General features: G+C 42.5%; 1 protein-coding gene and 1 pseudogene across 1 annotated transcript in view; both read left to right on the top strand.

The window, feature by feature from the left end:
- The window catches only part of LOC139394245 (zinc finger protein ZFP2-like), a gene marked incomplete at its 3' end in the record, with an annotated part of 15,965 nt that extends 11,943 nt beyond the window's left edge, over window positions 1-4,022 (top strand). Inside the window, exon 2 of the mRNA XM_071142271.1 lies at window positions 3,049-4,022. Within this exon, the coding sequence (XP_070998372.1) occupies window positions 3,049-4,022 (974 nt within the window). The remainder of the gene's footprint in view (window positions 1-3,048) is intronic.
- A 3,325-nt stretch (window positions 4,023-7,347) lies between these two features.
- Window positions 7,348-16,659, top strand: LOC139394244 (zinc finger protein ZFP2-like; annotated as a pseudogene).
- Window positions 16,660-25,102: the final 8,443 nt, after the last annotated feature.

The raw sequence follows: 25,102 nt of genomic DNA, 5'->3' as shown, positions 1-25,102 counted from the left end.
CTCTATATAATAATACAGTCCCCTCTCTCCCTCTATATAATAATACAGTCCCCTCTATATAATAATGCAGTCCCCTCTATATAATAATACAGTCCCCCCTCTCCCTCTATATAATAATACAGTCCCCTCTCTCCCTCTATATAATAATACTGTCCCCTCTATATAATAATACAGTCCCCTCTCTCCCTCTATATAATAATAATACAGTCCCCTCTATATAATAATACTGTCCCCTCTCTCCCTCTGTATAATAATACAGCCCCCTCTATATAATAATACAGTCCCCTCTCTCCCTCTGTATAATAATACAGTCCCCTCTATATAATAATACAGTCCCCTTTCTCCCTCTATATAATAATACAGTCCCCTCTATATAATAATACTGTCCCCTCTCTCCCTCTATATAATAATACAGTCCCCTCTATATAATAATACAGTCCCCTCTCTCCCTCTGTATAATAATACAGTCCCCTCTCTCCCTCTATATAATAATACAGTCCCCTCTATATAATAATACAGTCCCCTCTATATAATAATACAGTCCCCTCTATATAATAATACTGTCCCCTCTATATAATAATACAGTCCCCTTTCTCCCTCTATATAATAATACAGTCCCCTCTCTCCATCTATATAATAATACAGTCCCCTCTCAGTCCCCTCTCTCCCTCTATAATAATACAGTCCCCTCTATATAATAATACAGTCCCCTCTATATAATAATACAGTCCCCTCTATATAATAATACAGTCCCCTCTCTCCCTGTGTATAATAATCCAGTCCCCTCTCTCCATCTATATAATAATACAGTCCCCTCTATATAATAATACAGTCCCCTCTCTCCCTGTGTATAATAAATCAGGCCCCTCTATATAATAATACAGTCCACTTTCTCCCTCTATATAATAATACAGTCCCCTCTATATAATAATACAGTCCCCTCTCTCCCTCTTTATAATAATACAGTCCCCTCTATATAATAATACAGTCCCATCTCTCCCTCTATATAATAATACAGTCCCCTCTCTCCATCTATAGAATAATACAGCCCCCTCTATATAATAATACAGTCCCCTCTCTCCCTCTATATAATAATACAGTCCCCTCTATATAATAATACAGTCCCCTCTCTCCCTCTATATAATAATACAGTCCCCTCTCTCCCTCTATATAATAATACAGTCCCCTCTCTCCATCTATATAATAATACAGTCCCCTCCCTCCCTCTATATAGTAATACAGTCACCTCTATATAATAATACAGTCCCCTCTATATAATAATACAGTCCCCTCTCTCCATCTATAGAATAATACAGCCCCCTCTATATAATAATACAGTCCCCTCTCTCCCTCTATATAATAATACAGTCCCCTCTATATAATAATACAGTCCCCTCTCTCCCTCTATAATAATACAGTCCCCTCTCTCCCTCTATATAATAATACAGTCCCCTCTATATAATAATACAGTCCCCTCTCTCCATCTATATAATAATACAGTCCCCTCTATATAATAATACAGTCCCCTCTATATAATAATACAGTCCCCTCTCTCCCTCTATATAATAATACAGTCCCCTCTATATAATAATACAGTCCCCCCTCTCCCTCTATATAATAATACAGTCCCCTCTCTCCCTCTATATAATAATACAGTCCCCTCTATATAATAATACTGTCCCCTCTCTCCCTCTATATAATAATACAGTCCCCTCTCTCCCTGTGTATAATAATCCAGTCCCCTCTATATAATAATACTGTCCCCTCTCTCCCTCTATATAATAATACAGTCCCCTCTCTCCCTGTATATAATAATCCAGTCCCCTCTATATAATAATACAGTCCCCTTTCTCCCTCTATATAATAATACAGTCCCCTCTATATAATAATACAGTCCCCTCTCTCCCTCTATATAATAATACAGTCCCCTCTCTCCCTCTATATAATAATACAGTCCCCTCTATATAATAATACAGTCCCCTCTCTCCCTCTATATAATAATACAGTCCCCTCTATATAATAATACAGTCCCCTCTATATAATAATACAGTCACCTCTATATAATAATACAGTCCCCTCTCTCCCTCTATATAATAATACAGTCCCCTCTATATAATAATCCAGTCCCCTCTATATAATAATACAGTCACCTCTATATAATAATACTGTCCCCTCTCTCCCTCTATATAATAATACAGTCCCCTCTCTCCCTCTATATAATAATACAGTCCCCTCTCTCCCTCTATATAATAATACAGTCCCCTCTATATAATAATACAGTCCCCTCTCTCCCTCTATATAATAATACAGTCCCCTCTATATAATAATACAGTCCCCTCTATATAATAATACAGTCCCCTCTATATAATAATACAGTCCCCTCTATATAATAATACAGTCCCCTCTATATAATAATACAGTCCCCTCTATATAATAATACAGTCCCCTCTCTCCCTCTATATAATAATACTGTCCCCTTTCTCCCTCTATATAATAATAATACAGCCCCCTCTATATAATAATACAGTCCCCTCTCTCCCTCTATATAATAATACAGTCCCCTCTCTCCCTCTATATAATAATACAGTCCCCTCTATATAATAATACAGTCACCTCTATATAATAATACAGTCACCTCTATATAATAATACAGTCCCCTCTATATAATAATACAGTCCCCTCTCTCCCTCTATATAATAATTCAGTCCCCTCTCTCCCTCTATATAATAATACAGTCACCTCTATATAATAATACAGTCCCCTCTATATAAGAATACAGTCCCCTCTCTCCCTCCATATAATAATACAGTCCCCTCTATATAATAATAACCATCATAATATTGGTGACCTAAAGTCGTCTGGATCACTGCCTAATGTTTCAGCAACTGTAATAACTTATTGGAAGAATAAAAAAATTGACTAATGTGTGAAAAATTAAGACAAGTAATGACTGTTGTTCACTTGACTGTCTTATTAATGTTTGAAGAAAATTGTCAAAGTTTGTAAAAAAACTTTTAAACATTCACGACAATGACAAATCACAGTGACTGTCTGACTTTGTTGTTCAAACAGGAGAGAGACGTGACTATCGTGGATCCTCTGGGGAGCCTCAACAACATCATGATGCTGACGAGGCAGAGAAGAGTCTCTCCAGATCAGAACACCTCAATAAACACCCACAGAGACCCACAGGGAAGAATCCTCACTGCTGCTCTCACTGTGGGAAGCGTTGCAAATCTTTATCAGAACTTAAAATACACCAGAGAACACACACTGGAGAGAAACCTTATAGCTGTGATCAATGTGGGAGGAGTTTTACTATATCAAGCCATCTGACTTCACACCAGAGAACACACACAGGAGAGAAACCTTATAGCTGTGATCAATGTGGGAAGTGTTTTACTATATCAAGCCATCTGACTTCACACCAGAGAACACACACAGGAGAGAAACCTTATAGCTGTGATCAATGTGGGATGAGTTTTGCTGCATCAAGCAATCTGACTTCACACCAGAGAACACACACAGGAAAGAAACCTTATAGCTGTGATCAATGTGGGATGAGTTTTGCTGCATCAAGCAATCTGACAAGACACCAGAGAATACACACAGGAGAGAAACCTTATAGCTGTGATCAATGTGGGAAGTGTTTTACTATATTAAACTCTCTGACTTCACACCAGAGAACACACACAGGAGAGAAACCTTATAGCTGTGATCAATGTGGGAAGAGTTTTACTATATCAAGCTCTCTGACTTCACACCAGAGAATACACACAGGAGAGAAACCTTATAGCTGTGATCAATGCGGAAAGTGTTTTACTATATCAAGCTCTCTGACTTCACACCAGAGAACACACACAGGAGAGAAACCTTATAGCTGTGATCAATGCGGGAAGTGTTTTACTATATCAAGCCATCTGACATCACACCAGAGAACACACACAGGAGAGAAACCTTATCGCTGTAATCAATGTGACAAGAGATACACTGATAAAAGATCTCTGATTAAACATCAGAAAATACATGAAGGAGTTGTTTCATGATATCAATGAAATAATGTCACAATGTAGAATGTTTTAACATTGTAGAAGGAGTATTTTAATGATGTCACAATGTAGAATGTTTTAACATTGTAGTAGAAGTATTTTAATGATGTCACAATGTAGAATGTGTTAACATTGTAGTAGGAGTATTTTAATGATGTCACAATGTAGAATGTTTTAACATTGTAGTAGGAGTATTTTAATGATGTCACAATGTAGAATGTTTTAACATTGTAGTAGGAGTATTTTAATGATGTCACAATGTAGAATGTTTTAACATTGTAGTATGAGTATTTTAATGATGTCACAATGTAGAATGTTTTAACATTGTAGTAGGAGTATTTTAATGATGTTCTACCTTATCGTTTGCCCTGTTCAATTGATTGCAGCATGATATGGATATTAGCCTCAGGGGAAAATCCAGGCTCTGAATTGAAAGAGTATTATTAAACAAAGTGACTAACAAAAAAAGAGCTGTGTTACACTTACTATGTTGGTGACCCACTTTAATCAAAATGCAGCACTTCAAAATGTAGCTAGCTGTTTTCTACAAGTTGAAAAAGTTGCTTGTTTAAAAAATACATGTAATTGATCATTGTTGCAGATGTTTGTGTATATACACACATGAAAGCAGTACAATAAATTGGTCTATAATCAGTTTTATTAACAATCTGACATCACTCCAGTATTTCTTGACAGCATTCAAATGCTAATTGTCTTTATTCCACTACTGAAGAAGCATGACTCAAATCACCTCATATTTCAAACATCCAGCCTGACAAAAGATACATGTTTTATTATTCCATGCCTCACCATTAAGTGAAGTATTGCCAATACATATTAACAAAGGGGTGAACATTTGGTTTTACACCAGCGAGTACACACAGGAAATAAACCTCACTGCTGCCCTGACTTTGGGAAGAGTTTTTCAACATCACAGTCTTTACAATCTCACCAAGGAATTCACACGAGAGAGAGAGAACCAATGGCTGTGATTGGTTTTACTGCCTCGAGTGAACTGATTTTACACCAGAGAACACACCACACGCATTCCAGAGAACCATACCACTGCTCCGACCTTGGGAACAGATTTGTTTCATCAAGCAGCCTAAAGCAACACCGGAGAAAATACACAGGAGAGAAGCCTTATAACTGTGATGTATGTGGGAATTATTGTGTTCTCTGGCTGTACACCAGCGAACCCAGCGGACAATAAATATCATGTTTTGGAGATCCTAGAAGCTGTAACATTTAGGGGGATGGTTGTCACTATCAACTCCATTATAATAAATCAACTGGTGGATGGGGATGATTGTCACTATCAACACCATTATAATAAATCTACTGGTGGATGGTTGTCACTATCAACTCCATTATAATAAATCTACTGGTGGATGGTTGTCACTATCAACCCCATTATAATAAATATACTGGTGGATGGTTGTCACTATCAACTCCATTATAATAAATCTACTGGGGGATGGTTGTCACTATCAACTCCATTATAATAAATCTACTGGTGGATGGTTGTCACTATCAACTCCATTATAATAAATCTACTGGGGGGTGGTTGTCACTATCAACACCATTATAATAAATCTACTGGTGGATGGTTGTCACTATCAACTCCATTATAATAAATCTACTGGTGGATGGTTGTCACTATCAACTCCATTATAATAAATCTACTGGTGGATGGTTGTCACTATCAACTCCATTATAATAAATCTACTGGTGGATGGTTGTCACTATCAACTCCATTATAATAAATCTACTGGTGGATGGTTGTCACTATCAACTCCATTATAATAAATCTACTGGTGGATGGTTGTCACTATCAACTCCATTATAATAAATCTACTGGGGGATGGTTGTCACTATCAACTCCATTATAATAAATCTACTGGGGGATGGTTGTCACTATCAACTCCATTATAATAAATCAACTGGTGGATGGGGATGGTTGTCACTATCAACTCCATTATAATAAATCTACTGGGGGATGGTTGTCACTATCAACTCCATTATAATAAATCTACTGGGGGATGGTTGTCACTATCAACACCATTATAATAAATCTACTGGTGGATGGTTGTCACTATCAACTCCATTATAATACATCTACTGGTGGATGGTTGTCACTGTCAACTCCATTATAATAAATATACTGTTGGAGGGGGATGGTTGTCACTATCAACTCCATTATAATAAATCTACTGGTGGATGAGAGAGAGAAAGAGGGTCAGAGAGAGAAAGAGGGTCAGAGAGAGAAAGACGGTCAGAGAGTGTGGCAGAGAGAAAGAGGGTCAGAGACTGGACGAGAGAGAGAAAGAGGTATAGAGATCGAGGGTCAGAGAGAGAAAGAGGGTCAGAGTGAGAGAAAGAGGGATAGAGAGAGAAAGAGGGATAGATAGTGAAGGAAAGAAGGTCAGAGAGAGGGAGAGGATTATATTAAACAGATTCAGATTTGAATCCCAACCTACATTTTTCAAATGATCACTTAGAATGTTTATTTGAAGCTTTATTTAACTGGGATGGCCGGGTGTCAGTTTGTAAATGAGAACTTTGTTCTCAACTGGCCTACCTGGTTAAATAAAAAACTAGGCAAGTCAGTTAAGAACAAATTCTTATTAACAATGAAGGCCTACCTCTGACGAAGCTAGACCCTATGGGACTCCCAATCAGCCCGGATTCGACCCAGGGACAGTCATTTCATATAACGTTATATAATATTATTTTGGAAATAAAATTCAAACAATTGTTTTGAAAGTCCAACTTTTTGTCTGAAAATAAAATAAATTCCTCAACTGTTTCACACACTCCAGTCAGCAGATGGCGATGTCTTTCAGGCAAGTCTGCCAGAGTGACGTGTAATTTATTGGACTGGTTCTTTCACCAACAGCTCGACGTTTGTCACTAGTTACCACAGTCACAAAGTCATAATTATTACTAAAACCTTGTCTATTTCTTCAACTTCTCTTCTTAAAATCTGCTAACGTCATTCCTAACCCTGCCCTTTTAAGTTAAAAGACTGAAAAGCAAATGTTTGTTTTCATATTTTTTTTTTACCATAGCCAATGCCTTCTTTGTGGCTGTGGTAACTAATGACAACCCAGGTCGGCAGCCACGTTGTTTTATATTTCAATGAAAAATGGTCAACCACCTCGGTCGCCTGCTCGCCTAAACATTGACTCATTCATGTATAACAGCCACTGTAGTTTAAACACACTTCTGTCGTCCAGCTAGTTATCCCATTTAATTTAATATTTACTACGGTGTTAGTTAGCTGACAACCCGGAATATGAGTTCACTACGCTGTTCACCTCCCGCTAAAGAACCTCTGTGGCTGAATGTTGTCGTGAAAGAGGAGAAGGAAGAGGAGTCTGTTACAGTGAAACAAGAAGTAGAGGGTGAGTCTGTTACAGTGAAACAAGAAGAAGACGCTTTCAGAGTGAAAGAGGAAGAGGAGGATGAAGTTTTTGCAGTGAAAGAGGAGGAAGGAGAGATGACTGTCACATCGAAAGAAGAACAAGAAGAGGAGAAGATAAGAGATCTGATTAACACCAGTAAGTACTGAGTGGTTGCTCATGAAACCAGGACCAAAATAATACCATGATTTTCACGAAATTGTATTTTTGGAGCAAGGGGTGATTTTAACATGTACATCTTGGTGGGGGGGCAAACTGATTTAAAAACAATATGCATGTCTGCAACGCCACTACACAACACTAAACAATACATTAACGAAGTGAGGTAAAGTACTGGAGTAGAAATACTTCAAAGTACTACTTAAAGTAGCAATACTTTAAAGTACTACTTAAGTAGAAATACTATAAAGTACTACTTAAGTAGAAATACTTTAAAGTACTACTTAAGTAGAAATACTATAAAGTACTACTTAAGTAGAAATACTTTAAAGTACTACTTAAGTAGAAATACTTTAAAGTACTACTTAAGTAGAAATACTTTAAAGTACTACTTAAGTAGAAATACTATAAAGTACTACTTAAGTAGAAATACTTTAAAGTACTACTTAAGTAGAAATACTATAAAGTACTACTTAAGTAGAAATACTATAAAGTACTACTTAAGTAGAAATACTATAAAGTACTACTTAAGTAGTTTTGGGGGGTATCTGTACTTTACTTTACTATTTATATTTTTGACTACTTTTACTTTTACTTCACCACATTCCTAAAAGAAAATAGTATACTTTTTACTCCATACATTTTCCTTGACACCCCAAAGTACTTGTTACATTTAAAATGCTTGGCAGGACAAAAAAAATGGTCCAATTCACGCAGTTATCAAGAGAACACCTACCTGGTCATCCCTACTGCCTCTGATCTGGCTGACTCACTAAACAGAGAACACCTACCTGGTCATCCCTACTGCCTCTGATCTGGCTGACTCACTAAACAGAGAACACCTACCTGGTCATCCCTACTGCCTCTGATCTGGCTGACTCACTAAACAGAGAACACCTACCTGGTCATCCCTACTGCCTCTGATCTGGCTGACTCACTAAACAGAGAACACCTACCTGGTCATCCCAACTGCCTCTGGTCTGGCTGACTCACTAAACAAAGAACACTTACCTGGTCATCCCTACTGCCTCTGATCTGGCTGACTCACTAAACAGAGAACACATACCTGGTCATCCCAACTGCCTCTGATCTGGCTGACTCACTAAACAGAGAACACCTACCTGGTCATCCCAACTGCCTCTGATCTGGCTGACTCACTAAACAGAGAACACCTTACCTGGTCGTCCCAACTGCCTCTGATCTGGCTGACTCACTAAACAGAGAACACCTACCTGGTCATCCCAACTGCCTCTGATCTGGCTGACTCACTAAACAGAGAACACATACCTGGTCATCCCAACTGCCTCTGATCTGGCTGACTCACTAAACAGAGAACACCTACCTGGTCATCCCAACTGCCTCTGATCTGGCTGACTCACTAAACAGAGAACACCTACCTGGTCATCCCAACTGCCTCTGATCTGGCTGACTCACTAAACAGAGAACACCTACCTGGTCATCCCTACTGCCTTTGATCTGGCTCTCACTAAAAACGAATGCACTTATCAAGAGAACACCTACCTGGTTATCCCTACTGCCTCTGATTTGGCTGACTCACTAAACAGAGAACATCCCTGGTCGTCCCTACTGCCTCTAATTTGGCTGACTCACTAAACAGAGAACACTTACCTGGTCGTCCCAACTGCCTCTGATTTGGCTGACTCACTAAACAGAGAACACCTACCTGGTCATCCCTACTGCCTCTGATCTGGCTGACTCACTAAACAGAGAACACCTACCTGGTCATCCCAACTGCCTCTGATTTGGCTGACTCACTAAACAGAGAACATCCCTGGTCGTCCCTACTGCCTCTGATTTGGCTGACTCACTAAACAGAGAACACCTACCTGGTCGTCCCAACTGCCTCTGATTTGGCTGACTCACTAAACAGAGAACATCCCTGGTCGTCCCTACTGCCTCTGATTTGGCTGACTCACTAAACAGAGAACACCTACCTGGTCATCCCTACTGCCTCTGATCTGGCTGACTCACTAAACAGAGAACACATACCTGGTCATCCCAACTGCCTCTGATCTGGCTGACTCACTAAACAGAGAACACCTACCTGGTCATCCCAACTGCCTCTGATCTGGCTGACTCACTAAACAGAGAACACCTTACCTGGTCATCCCAACTGCCTCTGATCTGGCTGACTCACTAAACAGAGAACACCTACCTGGTCATCCCAACTGCCTCTGATCTGGCTGACTCACTAAACAGAGAACACATACCTGGTCATCCCAACTGCCTCTGATCTGGCTGACTCACTAAACAGAGAACACCTACCTGGTCATCCCAACTGCCTCTGATCTGGCTGACTCACTAAACAGAGAACACCTACCTGGTCATCCCAACTGCCTCTGGTCTGGCTGACTCACTAAACAAAGAACACTTACCTGGTCATCCCTACTGCCTCTGATCTGGCTGACTCACTAAACAGAGAACACATACCTGGTCATCCCAACTGCCTCTGATCTGGCTGACTCACTAAACAGAGAACACCTACCTGGTCATCCCAACTGCCTCTGATCTGGCTGACTCACTAAACAGAGAACACCTTACCTGGTCATCCCAACTGCCTCTGATCTGGCTGACTCACTAAACAGAGAACACCTACCTGGTCATCCCAACTGCCTCTGATCTGGCTGACTCACTAAACAGAGAACACATACCTGGTCATCCCAACTGCCTCTGATCTGGCTGACTCACTAAACAGAGAACACCTACCTGGTCATCCCAACTGCCTCTGATCTGGCTGACTCACTAAACAGAGAACACCTACCTGGTCATCCCAACTGCCTCTGATCTGGCTGACTCACTAAACAGAGAACACCTACCTGGTCATCCCTACTGCCTTTGATCTGGCTCTCACTAAAAACGAATGCACTTATCAAGAGAACACCTACCTGGTTATCCCTACTGCCTCTGATTTGGCTGACTCACTAAACAGAGAACATCCCTGGTCGTCCCTACTGCCTCTAATTTGGCTGACTCACTAAACAGAGAACACTTACCTGGTCGTCCCAACTGCCTCTGATTTGGCTGACTCACTAAACAGAGAACACCTACCTGGTCATCCCTACTGCCTCTGATCTGGCTGACTCACTAAACAGAGAACACCTACCTGGTCATCCCAACTGCCTCTGATTTGGCTGACTCACTAAACAGAGAACATCCCTGGTCGTCCCTACTGCCTCTGATTTGGCTGACTCACTAAACAGAGAACACCTACCTGGTCGTCCCAACTGCCTCTGATTTGGCTGACTCACTAAACAGAGAACATCCCTGGTCGTCCCTACTGCCTCTGATTTGGCTGACTCACTAAACAGAGAACACCTACCTGGTCATCCCTACTGTCTCTGATCTGGCTGACTCACTAAACAGAGAACATCCCTGGTCGTCCCACTGCCTCTGATTTGGCTGACTCACTAAACAGAGAACCCCTACCTGGTCGTCCCAACTGCCTCTGATTTGGCTGACTCACTAAACAGAGAACACCTACCTGGTCATCCCTACTGCCTCTGATCTGGCTGACTCACTAAACAGAGAACACCTACCTGGTCATCCCAACTGCCTCTGATCTGGCTGACACACTAAACAGAGAACACCTACCTGGTCGTCCCAACTGCCTCTGATTTGGCTGACTCACTAAACAGAGAACACCTACCTGGTCATCCCTACTGACTCTGATCTGGCTGACTCACTAAACAGAGAACATCCCTGGTCGTCCCTACTGCCTCTGATTTGGCTCTCACTAAACAGGAATGCATCGTTTGTAAATTATGTTGGAGGGTATCCGTACATTTTTAAAAACAATTAAATGGTGTCGTCTGCTTTGCTTAATATTGGGAATTTGAAATTATTTATACTTTTACTTTTGGTACTTAAGTATATTTAGAACCAAATGCGTTTAGACTTTTTCTCGTGTAGTATTTTACTCAGTAACTTTCACTTTTACTAGAGTAACTCTCTAAGGTAGCTATACTCATACTAGAGTAACTCTAAGGTATCTATACTCATACTAAGGTATCTATACTCATACTAAGGTATCTATACTCATACTAAGGTATCTATACTCATACTAAGGTATCTATACTCATACTAGAGTAACTCTCTAAGGTATCTATACTCATACTAGAGTAACTCTCTAAGGTATCTATACTCATACTAAGGTATCTATACTCATACTAGAGTAACTCTCTATTAGGGTATCTATAGGGGGAATATAAATAAACAGACAATGTTCTTACAATGTTCTCCCTGCACACCAAGTCAGAACTGTAGGATAAATAAAGGGGGAATATAAATAAACAGACATTGAAAGCTCATACAATATTCATTGGTTACATTTCTCTAAAACAGGTTATAGGCTACATGTGCACCACCAAGTAAGAACAGTAGGCTAAGTTTTGAGAGAGGAAAGAGACCACATTATTAGGGTGAGAAACATGGGCTACCAACAGCATACACTTAGTATTACTTTCTCAGCTACAGTATACATATCTCCCTGGCATATTCCATCATTTATACAGCAGCATACAGTACATTTTTGGACTCACCTTGTTGTGCTCACTTGAACAGGAAAAGTGAGTCCTTCTTGTGGGCTCTTGAAAGAGACCTGAAATCCCGACTTGAAATTCAGAGTTGGATGACCGTTAAATTATTTTCCGTATTTTCCCAGTCGGAGCTAGTTTTATCCGAGTTCATACTTGTCTTGAACTCACTGTAGTCTGAGATTTCCTATTTCTGAGTTTCTAGTTGTTTTGAACGCAGCAGAAGTCATGCTGGATTGACAGGACAATGTATTCAAACTTTTCTGGGCGTTACCCCCTTTCTCGTGCTATCCAAATGGTAGTTACGATCTTGTCTCATCGCTGCAATTCCCCTACGGACTCTGCGAATGTCAAGAGTCAAGAAGCCACTGCTTCTTGACACACAGGTGTCAGGTGATTGTGGAGGGCAGGTCATCTGATGCAGCACTCCATCACTCTCCTTCTCGGTGAAATAGCCCTTCCACAGCCTAGAGGTGTGTTGGGTCATGGTCCTGTTGAAAAACAATTGATAGTCCCACTAAGCGCAAACTAGATGAGATGGCATATCGCTGCAGAATGTTGTGGTAGCCATTCTGGTTAAGTGTGCCTTGAATTCTAAATAAATCACAAACAGTGTCACCAGTAAAGCAGCCCCACACCATAACACCTCCTCCTCCATGCTTCACGGTGGGAACCACACATGCTGAGATCATCCGTAAACCTACTCTGCTTCTCACAAAGACACGGCGATTGGAACCAAAAATCTCAAATTTGGACACATCAGACAAAAGGACAGATATCCGCCGGCTTAATGCCCATTGCTCGTGTTTCTTGGCCCAAGCAAGTCTCTTCTTCCTATTGGTGTCCTTTAGTAGTGGTTTCCTTGCAGTAATTCAACCGTGAAGGCCTGATTCCTGCAGTCTCTGAACAGTTGATGTTGAGATTTGTCTCTTATTTGAAATCTGTAAAGCATTTATTTGGGCTGCAATCTGAGTTTGGTAACTCTAATGAACTTATCCTCTGCAGCAGAGGTAACTCTGGGTCTTCCTTTCCTATGGCGGTGCTCATGACAACTTTCTTGACATTTTCCAGATTGACTCACCTTCATGTCTTAACTTAATGATGGACTGTTGTTTCTCTTTGCTTTTTGAGCTGTTCTTGCCATAATATGGCTATCTTCAGTATTCCACCTCTACCTTGTCACGACACAACTGATTGACTCAAACACATTAAGAAGGAAAGAAATTCCAGAAATTAGCTTTTAACAAGGCACACCTGTTAATTGAAATATATTCCAGGTGACCTCATGAAGCTGGTTAAGAGAATGCCAAGAGTGTACAAAGCTGTCACCAAGGCAACGGGTGGCTACTTTGAAGAATCTAAAACATATTTAGATTTGTTGAACACTTTTTTTTGGTTACTACATGATTCCATGTGTGTTATTTCATACTTTTAATGTCTTCACTATTATTCTACAATGTAGAAATAGTAAAAAAATATAGAAAAACTCTTGAATGTGTAGGTGTTCAAACTTTTGACTGGTACTGTGTTTTTTAAATAAATATAACAAATGTTCACCCTCCCAGAGTCCCCGGGTCGTACCTCTTCTGGTGTCACCTTACTGCTGGGTCTGAAGAGGGTGTCTGTGAGGCTGGTGGACTGCAGGAAAATACTGAGGCTGAGTGGAACTACAAGAGGAGGACAAGAGGAGGAAGAGGGAGATTTGACACATCAAAGTAGGTTCTGTAGTTTAGTTTGAACAAATGGAATATATCTGCCCCCTGGTGTCTGTTTCCAGGACAACCTGCAGAGTCCTGTTAGATAGACTGGTGTCTGTTTCCAGGACAACCTGCAGAGTCCTGTTAGATAGATAGACTGGTGTCTGTTTCCAGGACAACCTGGAGAGTCCTGTTAGATAGACTGATGTCTGTTTCCAGTAGAGGTCGACCGATTATGATTTTTCAACGCCAATACCGATACCGATTAATCGGGCCAATTTAATTTTTATTTGTAATAATGACAAATACTGAATGAACACTTATTTTAACTTAATATAATACATCAATAAAATCAATTTATCCTCAAATAAATAATGAAACATGTTCAATTTGGTATAAATAATGCAAAAACAAAGTGTTGGAGAAGAAAGTAAAAGTGCAATATGTGCCATGTAAGAAAGCTAACGTTTAAGTTCATTGCTCAGAACATATGAAAGCTGGTGGTTCCTTTTAACATGAGTCTTCAATATTCCCAGGTAAGAAGTTTTAGGTTGTAGTCATTATAGGAATTATTGAACTATTTCCCTCTGTACAATTTCATTAACCTTTGACTATTGGATGTTCTTATAGGCACTATAGTATTGCCAGTGTAACAGTATAGCTTCCGTCCCTCTCCTCGCTCCTCCCTGGGCTCGAACCAGGAACACAACGATAACAGCCACCCTTCAGGCAGCGTTACCCATGCAGAGCAAGGGAAACAACCACTCCAAGGCTCAGAACAAGTGACGTTTGAAACGCTATTAGCGCGCGCTAACTAGCTAGCCATTTCACTGTGGTTACACCAGCCTCATCTCGGGAGTTGATAGGCTTGAAGTCATAAACAGAGCAATGCTTGACGCACAACGAAGAGCTGCTGGCAAAATGCACGAAAGGGCTGTTTGAATTAATGTTTACGCGCCTGCTTCTGCCTACCACCGCTCAGTCAGATATTTAGATACTTGTATGCTCAGTCAGATTATATGCAATGCAGGACACGCTAGATAATATCTAGTAATATCATCAACCATGTTGTTAGGCAGCCCAAACTGCTGCATATACACTGACTCTGCATGCAATGAACGCAAGAGAAGTGACACAATTTCACCTGGTTAATATTGCCTGCTAACCTGGATTTCTTTTAGCTAAATATGCAGGTTTAAAAATATATACTTCTGTGTATTGATTTTAAGAAAGGCATTGATGTTTATGGTTAGGTACACATTGGAGCAACGATACACACTGCATCGATTATATGCAATGCAGGACACGCTAGATAAACTAGTAATATCATCAACCACGTGTAGTTAACTAGTGATTATGGTTGATTGATTTGTTTTTTATAAGATAAGTTTAATGCTAGCTAGCAACTTACCTTGGCTTACTGCATTCGCCTAACAGGCAGGTGGAGTGCAACGAGAGAGAGGCAGGTCGTTATTGCGTTGGACTAGTTAACTGTAAGGTTGCAAGATTAGATCCCCCGAGCTGGTGAAAATCTGTCGTTCTGCCCCTGACCAAGGCAGTTAACCCACCGTTCCTAGTCCATCATTGAAAATAAGAATGTGTTCTTAACTGACTTGCCTCGTTAAATAAAGATTAAATAAAGGTGTAAAAAAAAAAAAAAATACTGATTTCTGATTGTTATGCAAACTTGAAATCGGCCCTAATTAATCGGCCATTCCGATTAATCGGTCGACCTCTAGTTTCCAGGACAACCCGCAGAGTTCTGTTATACTGGTATATTTCCACCACAGATTTATTTTAAATTAGATAATTATCACATTAATATGTGAATATGCCCAAATCATGAAGTGATGTGAAAACGACACGTTATAATATTAATCAACAATGTCTCTGGTTGGATTTAGGATGGACTAGAAGAAGGTCAAAGTTAACCATCCGTCTGACTTTGTTGTTCACACAGGAGAGAGACGTGACTATCGTGGATCCTCTGGAGAGCCTCAACAACCTCATGACGCTGACGAGGCAGAGAAGAGTCTCTCCAGAGAAAGAATCCACACAGGAGAAAAGCCATACCACTGCTCTCAGTGTGGAATGACTTTCTCTGAATCACATTCATTGAAATCACACCTTAGAATTCACACAGGAAATACATCTTATGGCTGTGATCAATTTGGGAAGAGATTTACTAAGCCAAGCAACATGAAATCACACCAACAGACAACAGACACACACTGGAGAGAATCCTTACCACTGTTCAGATTGTGGGAAAAGCTTTTCAACTGCAAAGTATTTGAAGCTGCACCAGCGGATACACACAGGACTGAAGCCTTATAGCTGTGATCTATGTGGGAAGAGATTCCTTCGGTTAGTCCACCTGAATGTACACAAGAGAATACACACTGGGGAAAAACCATACCACTGCCCCGACTGTGGGAGTAATTTTGTTCATTCAAGTAGTCTGAAAACACACCAGCTGGCACACAAAGGACAGAAGCCAAAACCTTACCACTGCTCCGACTGTGAGAAGAGCTTTTCAACATCACATTATTTAAAGCGGCACCAGAGAACACATACTGGAGAGAAGCCGTATGGTTGTGATTGGTGTGAGAAGAGATATGCTTTCACAAGTAGCCTGAGTTATCATAAACAGACACACACTGGAGAGAAACCTTACCACTGTTCAGATTGTGGGAAAAGCTTTTCAACATCACATTATTTAAAGCGGCACCAGAGAACACATACTGGAGAGAAGCCGTATGTCATTCAAGTTCTCTGATTTACATTTTTAAAAGATACACACAGGAGATCTACATGACCTCCAACACCAGACCTGGGTAGTAGAACACAGAGTGTGGAATGATCTCCAACACCAGACCTGGGTAGTAGATCACAGAGTGTGGAATGATCTCCAACACCAGACCTGGGTTGTAGAACACAGAGTGGAATGGCGCCGGAGAAGAAGGCCCCCAACCGATTGTGTTTTTTTTAATTGTTTATTTGCATTAAACTACCAACGGGATTAAACTACCAACGGGATTAAACTACCAACGGGATTAAACTACCAACGGGATTAAACTACCAACGGGATTAAACTACCAACGGGATTAAACTACCAACGGGATTAAACTACCAACGGGACATTAAAAACTGTAATATCTTATGCTTCACTGAGTCGTGGCTGAATGACGACACTATCAACATACAGCTGGTTATACACTGCACCGGTTGGATAGAACATACAGCGTCTGGTAAGACAAGGGGCGGGGGACTATGTATTTTTGTAAACAACTGCACTATATCTTAGGAAGTCTCGAGCTATTGCTGGTCTGAGGTAGAGTTTCTCATGATAAACTGTAGACCACACTATCTACCTAGAGAGTTTTCAACTGTATTCTTTGACTGTGGTATGTAAACAGCTAGAGGATGGCACTAAGACAGCATTGAATGAGCTGTGTTCCGCCATAAGCAAACAAGAAAATGCTCATCCAGAGGCGGCGCCTCCTAGTGGCCGGGCACTTTAATGCAGGGAAATTTAAATCAGTTTTACCAAATCTCTATCAACATGTTAAATGTGCAAGAGGAGAAAAAAAACTCTATACACACGTACAAAGCTTTCCCTCACCCTCCTTTTGGCAAATCTGACCATAATTCTATCCTCCTGATTCCTGCTTACAAAGAAAAAATTAAAGCAGGAAGCACCAGTGACTCTATCAATAAAAAGGTGGTCACAGGGAGCAGATGCTAAACTACAGGACTGTTTTGCTATCACAGACTCAAATCAAATCAAATCAAATTTTATTTGTCACATACACATGTTTAGCAGATGTTAATGCGAGTGTAGCGAAATGCTTGTGCTTCTAGTTCCGACAATGCAGTAATAACCAACAAGTAATCTAACTAACAATTCCAAAACTACTGTCTTGTACACAGTGTAAGGGGATAAAGAATATGTACATAAGGATATATGAATGAGTGATGGTACAGAGCAGCATAGGCAAGATACAGTAGATGGTATCGAGTACAGTATGTACAAATGAGATGAGTATGTAAACAAAGTGGCATAGTTTAAAGTGGCTAGTGATACATGTATTACATAAGGATACAGTTGATGATATAGAGTACAGTATATACGTATGCATATGAGATGAATAATGTAGGGTAAGTAACATTATATAAGGTAGCATTGTTTAAAGTGGCTAGTGATATATTTACATCATTTCCCATCAATTCCCATTATTAAAGTGGCTGGAGTTGAGTCAGTGTCAGTGTGTTGGCAGCAGCCACTCAATGTTAGTGGTGGCTGTTTAACAGTCTGATGGCCTTGAGATAGAAGCTGTTTTTCAGTCTCTCGGTCCCAGCTTTGATGCACCTGTACTGACCTCGCCTTCTGGATGATAGCGGGGTGAACAGGCAGTGGCTCGGGTGGTTGATGTCCTTGATGATCTTTATGGCCTTCCTGTGACATCGGGTGGTGTAGGTGTCCTGGAGGGCAGGTAGTTTGCCCCCGGTGATGCGTTGTGCAGACCTCACCACCCTCTGGAGAGCCTTACGGTTGAGGGCGGAGCAGTTGCCGTACCAGGCGGTGATACAGCCCGCCAGGATGCTCTCGATTGTGCATCTGTAGAAGTTTGTGAGTGCTTTTGGTGACAAGCCAAATTTCTTCAGCCTCCTGAGGTTGAAGAGGCGCTGCTGCGCCTTCTTCACAATGCTGTCTGTGTGAGTGGACCAATTCAGTTTGTCTGTGATGTGTATGCCGAGGAACTTAAAACTTGCTACCCTCTCCACTACTGTTCCATCGATGTGGATAGGGGGGTGTTCCCTCTGCTGTTTCCTGAAGTCCACAATCATCTCCTTAGTTTTGTTGACGTTGAGTGTGAGGTTATTTTCCTGACACCACACTCCGAGGGCCCTCACCTCCTCCCTGTAGGCCGTCTCGTCGTTGTTGGTAATCAAGCCTACCACTGTTGTGTCGTCCGCAAACTTGATGATTGAGTTGGAGGCGTGCGTGGCCACGCAGTCGTGGGTGAACAGGGAGTACAGGAGAGGTCTCAGAACGCACCCTTGTGGGGCCCCAGTGTTGAGGATCAGCGGGGAGGAGATGTTGTTGCCTACCCTCACCACCTGGGGGCGGCCCGTCAGGAAGTCCAGTACCCAGTTGCACAGGGCGGGGTCGAGACCCAGGGTCTCGAGCTTGATGACGAGCTTGGAGGGTACTATGGTGTTGAATGCCGAGCTGTAGTCAATGAACAGCATTCTCACATAGGTATTCCTCTTGTCCAGATGGGTTAGGGCGGTGTGCAGTGTGGTTGAGATTGCATCGTCTGTGGACCTATTTGGGCGGTAAGCAAATTGGAGTGGGTCTAGGGTGTCAGGTAGGGTGGAGGTGATATGGTCCTTGACTAGTCTCTCAAAGCACTTCATGATGACGGAAGTGAGTGCTACGGGGCGGTAGTCGTTTAGCTCAGTTACCTTAGCTTTCTTGGGAACAGGAACAATGGTGGCCCTCTTGAAGCATGTGGGAACATCAGACTGGTATAGGGATTGATTGAATATGTCCGTAAACACACCAGCCAGCTGGTCTGCGCATGCTCTGAGGGCGCGGCTGGGGATGCCGTCTGGGCCTGCAGCCTTGCGAGGGTTAACACGTTTAAATGTCTTACTCACCTCGGCTGCAGTGAAGGAGAGACCGCATGTTTTCGTTGCCGGCCGTGTCAGTGGCACTGTATTGTCCTCAAAGCGGGCAAAAAAGTTGTTTAGTCTGCCTGGGAGCAGGACATCCTGGTCCGTGACTGGGCTGGATTTCTTCCTGTAGTCCGTGATTGACTGTAGACCCTGCCACATGCCTCTTGTGTCTGAGCCGTTGAATTGAGATTCTACTTTGTCTCTGTACTGACGCTTAGCTTGTTTGATAGCCTTGCGGAGGGAATAGCTGCACTGTTTGTATTCGGTCATGTTACCAGACACCTTCCCCTGATTAAAAGCAGTGGTTCGCGCTTTCAGTTTCACGCGAATGCTGCCATCAATCCACGGTTTCTGGTTAGGGAATGTTTTAATCGTTGCTATGGGAACGACATCTTCAACGCACGTTCTAATGAACTCACACACCGAATCAGCGTATTCGTCAATGTTGTTGTCTGACGCAATACGAAACATGTCCCAGTCCACGTGGTGGAAGCAGTCTTGGAGTGTGGAGTCAGCTTGGTCGGACCAGCGTTGGACAGACCTCAGCGTGGGAGCCTCTTGTTTTAGTTTCTGTCTGTAGGCAGGGATCAACAAAATGGAGTCGTGGTCAGCTTTTCCGAAAGGGGGGCGGGGCAGGGCCTTATATGCGTCGCGGAAGTTAGAGTAACAATGATCCAAGGTCTTTCCACCCCTGGTTGCGCAATCGATATGCTGATAAAATTTAGGGAGTCTTGTTTTCAGATTAGCCTTGTTAAAATCCCCAGCTACAATGAATGCAGCCTCCGGATGAATGGTTTCCAGTTTGCAAAGAGTTAAATAAAGTTCGTTCAGAGCCATCGATGTGTCTGCTTGGGGGGGGATGTATACGGCTGTGATTATAATCGAAGAGAATTCTCTTGGTAGATAATGCGGTCTACATTTGATTGTGAGGAATTCTAAATCAGGTGAACAGAAGGATTTGAGTTCCTGTATGTTTCTTTCATCACACCATGTCACGTTAGTCATAAGGCATACGCCGCCGCCCCTCTTCTTACCAGAAAGTTGTTTGTTTCTGTCTGCGCGATGTGTGGAGAAACCCGTTGGCTGCACCGCTTCGGATAGAGTCACTCCAGTGAGCCACTTTTCCGTGAAGCAAAGAACGTTACAGTCTCTGATGTCCCTCTGGAATGCTACCCTTGCTCGGATTTCATCAACCTTGTTGTCAAGAGACTGGACATTGGCAAGAAGAATGCTAGGGAGTGGTGCACGATGTGCCCGTCTCCGGAGTCTGACCAGAAGACCGCCTCGTTTCCCTCTTTTTCGGAGTTGTTTTTTTTTTGGGTCGCTGCATGGAATCCACTCAGTTGTCCTGTTTGTAAGGCAGAACACAGGATCCGCGTCGCGAAAAACATATTCTTGGTAGTACTGATGGTGAGTTGATGCTGATCTTATATTCAGTAGTTCTTCTCGACTGTATGTAATGAAACCTAAGATGAGCTGGGGTACTAATGTAAGAAATAACACGTAAAAAAACAAAAAACTGCATAGTTTCCTAGGAACGCGAAGCGAGGCGGCCATCTCTGTCGGCGCCGGAAGTAGTTGACTAGAATATGTTCCGGGATTCCTCCGCATTGCATTGAGGAGTACACCATATCAGTCATTGGCTTCATCAATAAGTGCATCGAGGACATCGTCCCAACATTGACCGTACGTACATACCCCAACCAGAAGCCATGAATTACAGGTAACATCCGCACTGAGCTAAAGGCTAGAGCTGCCACTTTCAAGAGCGGGACTCTAACCTGGAAGCTAAAAAAGAAATCCCGCTATGCCCTCCGACGAACCATCAAACAGGCAAAGCGTCAATACAGGATTAAGATCGAATCGTCCTACTCTCTACGGCTCTGTGTTCTGTTAGATGGGTTTTAATCGTCCTACTCCGGCTCTGTGTTCTGTTAGATGGGTTTTAATCGTCCTACTCCGGCTCTGTGTTCTGTTAGATGGGTTTTAATCGTCCTACTCCGGCTCTGTGTTCTGTTAGATGGGTTTTAATCGTCCTACTCCGGCTCTGTGTTCTGTTAGATGGGTTTTAATGGTACTTCTGACGCTCTTCAGACATGGCTTGTAAACCATTACAGACTCCCAAGGGAAGCACAGCCATGAGCTGCCCAGTGACATGAGCCTACCAGACCAGCTAAACTACTTCTATGCTCGCTTCGAGGAAAATAACACTGAAACATGCATGAGAGCACCAGCCAGTGCCCAAGAACATTAAGGTAACCTGCCTAAATGACTACCGACCCGTAGCACTCACGTCTGTAGCCATGAAGTGCTATGAAAGGCTGGTCATGGCTCACATCAACAGCATCATCACAGAAACCCTAGACCCACTCCAATTTGCATACAGCCCCAACAGATCCACAGATGATGCTATATCTATTGCACTCCACACTGCCCTTTCCCACCTTGACAAAAGGAACACCTATGTGAGAATGCAATTCATTGACGACAGCTCAGCATTCAACACCATAGTGCCCTCAAAGCTCATCAATAAGCTAAGGACTCTGGGACAAAACACCTCCCTCTGCAACTGGATCCTGGACTTCCTGACGGGCCGCCCCCAGGTGGTAAGGGTCGGTAACAACACATCTGCCACGCTGATCCTCAACACTGGGGCCCCTCAGGGGTGTGTGCTTAGTCCCCTCCTGTACTCAATGTTCACTCATGACTGCACGGACAGGCACGACTCCAACACCATCATTAAGTTTACCGATGACAGTAGGTAGGCCTGATCACTGACAACAACGAAACAGCCTATAGGGAGGAGGTCAGAGACCTGGCCATGTGGTGCCAGGAGAACAACCTCTCCCTCAACGTGATCAAGACAAAGAAGATGATTGTGGACTACAGGAAAAAGAGGACCGAGCACGCCCCCATTCTCATTGACGGGGCTGTAGTGGAGCAGGTTGAGAGCTTCAAGTTCCTTGGTGTTCACATCACCAACAAACTACCATGGTCCAAGCACACCAAGACAGTTGTGAAGAGGGCACGACAAAACCTATTCCCCCTCAGGAGAGTGAAAAGATTTGGCATGGGTCCTCAGATCCTCAAAAGGTTCTACAGCTGCACCATCGAGAGTGCAGCTGGTTGCCACTGGTTGCCTCACTGCCATCCTCACTGCAAAACACTACAGAGGGTAGTGCGAACGGCCCATTACATCACTGGGGCCAAGCTTCCTGCCATCCAGGACCTCTATACCAGGCGGTGTCAGAGGAAGGCCCTAAAAATGGTCAAAGACTCCAGCCACCCTAGTCTTAGTAGAACCGTTAGACTCATAGGCTGTTCTCTCTGCTACCGCACAGCAAGCGGTTCCGGAGCGCCAAGTCTAGGTCCAAGAGGCTTCTAAACAGCTTCTATCCCCAAGCAATAAGACTTCTGAACATCTAGTCAAATGGCTACCCAGACTAATGGCTACCCAGACTAATGGCTACCCAGACTAATGGCTACCCAGACTACTGGCTACCCAGACTAATGGCTACGCAGACTCATGGCTACCCAGACTAATGGCTACCCAGACTAATGGCTACGCAGACTCATGGCTACCCAGACTAATGGCTACGCAGACTCATGGCTACCCAGACTAATGGCTACCCAGACTAATGGCTACCCAGACTAATGGCTACCCAGACTAATGGCTACCCAGACTAATGGCTACCCAGACTAATGGCTACGCAGACTAATGGCTACCCAGACTAATGGCTACCCAGACTCATGGCTACCCAGACTAATGGCTACCCAGACTAATGGCTACGCAGACTCATGGCTACCCAGACTCATGGCTACCCAGACTAATGGCTACCCAGACTAATGGCTACCCAGACTAATGGCTACCCAGACTAATGGCTACCCAGACTAATGGCTACCCAGACTAATGGCTACCCAGACTATTGGCTACCCAGACTAATGGCTACCCAGACTAATGGCTACCCAGACTAATGGCTACGCAGACTAATGGCTACCCAGACTAATGGCTACCCAGACTAATGGCTACCCAGACTATTGGCTACCCAGACTAATGGCTACCCAGACTAATGGCTACCCAGACTAATGGCTACCCAGACTAATGGCTACCCAGACTAATGGCTACCCAGACTAATGGCTACCCAGACTAATAGCTACCCAGACTAATGGCTACCCAGACTAATGGCTACCCAGACTAATGGCTACCCAGACTCATGGCTACCCAGACTAATGGCTACCCAGACTAATGGCTACCCAGACTAATGGCTACCCAGACTAATGGCTACCCAGACTAATGGCTACCCAGACTAATGGCTACCCAGACTCATGGCTACCCAGACTAATGGCTACCCAGACTAATGGCTACCCAGACTAATGGCTACCCAGACTAATGGCTACCCAGACTAATGGCTACCCAGACTAATGGCTACCCAGACTCATGGCTACCCAGACTAATGGCTACCCAGACTAATGGCTACCCAGACTAACGGCTACCCAGACTATTTGCATTGCCTCTCCTCGTCTTTTACACCGCTGCTACTCTCTGTTGTTGTCATCTATAGTCACTTTAATAACTTATACCTTCATGTACATATTACCTCAACTAACATGTATTGTTTACCATGTTTTCATTAATAACATGTATTGTTTACCATGTTTTCATTAATAACATGTATTGTTTACCATGTTTTCATTAATAACATGTATTGTTTACCGTGTTTTCATTAATAACATGTATTGTTTACCATGTTTTCATTAATAACATGTATTGTTTACCATGTTTTCATTAATAACATGTATTGTTTACCATGTTTTCATTAATAACATGTATTGTTTACCGTGTTTTCATTAATAACATGTATTGTTTACCGTGTTTTCATTAATAACATGTATTGTTTACCATGTTTTCATTGATAAATCAGGTTCATTAATAACATGTATTGTTTACCATGTTTTCAGGTCCATTAATATTACTGCTGCTTAATATCTACTTTATAAACTGGCGCATTTTAAGTTTTAGAGTCTTTTAGCTTTTGCAAGGTTTACTCTGAGTACCAACCCCCCCCCCCCCCCCCCCCCCCTCACCCCTACCAGCTCACTAGGAGGACCCTCCCTGAGTCCGAAACCACCAGCCCCCCCCTCCCCCCTTTGCCCCTACCAGCTCACTTGGAGGGCCCTCCTTTGTGTTGCTGACAAAACATTGAGGGTGACTTTGGGGACACACCCATCAACTTCAGGACACACCCATCAACTTCGGGGACACGCCCATCAACTTTGGGACACAATCGTGATTTCTTGCGATCAGTGGGATGCTACCGTCCCACCTGGCCAACTTCTGGTGAAATGGCAGAGCGCCAAATTAAATTACTATAAATATTAAACTTCCATGAAATCACAAGTGCAATACACCAAAATAAAGCTTAACTTGTCGTTAATCCAGCCAACGTGTCAGATTTCAAAAAAGTCTTTACGGCGATAGCAAACCATGCGATTATCTGAGGACAGCGCACAGCACACAAATCAATAACAAATAATTT

This window comes from Oncorhynchus clarkii, unplaced genomic scaffold (assembly GCF_045791955.1).
Source record: "Oncorhynchus clarkii lewisi isolate Uvic-CL-2024 unplaced genomic scaffold, UVic_Ocla_1.0 unplaced_contig_358_pilon_pilon, whole genome shotgun sequence".
Taxonomy (NCBI): Eukaryota; Metazoa; Chordata; class Actinopteri; order Salmoniformes; family Salmonidae; genus Oncorhynchus; species Oncorhynchus clarkii.
This window is presented reverse-complemented; position numbering and strand designations above follow the sequence as displayed.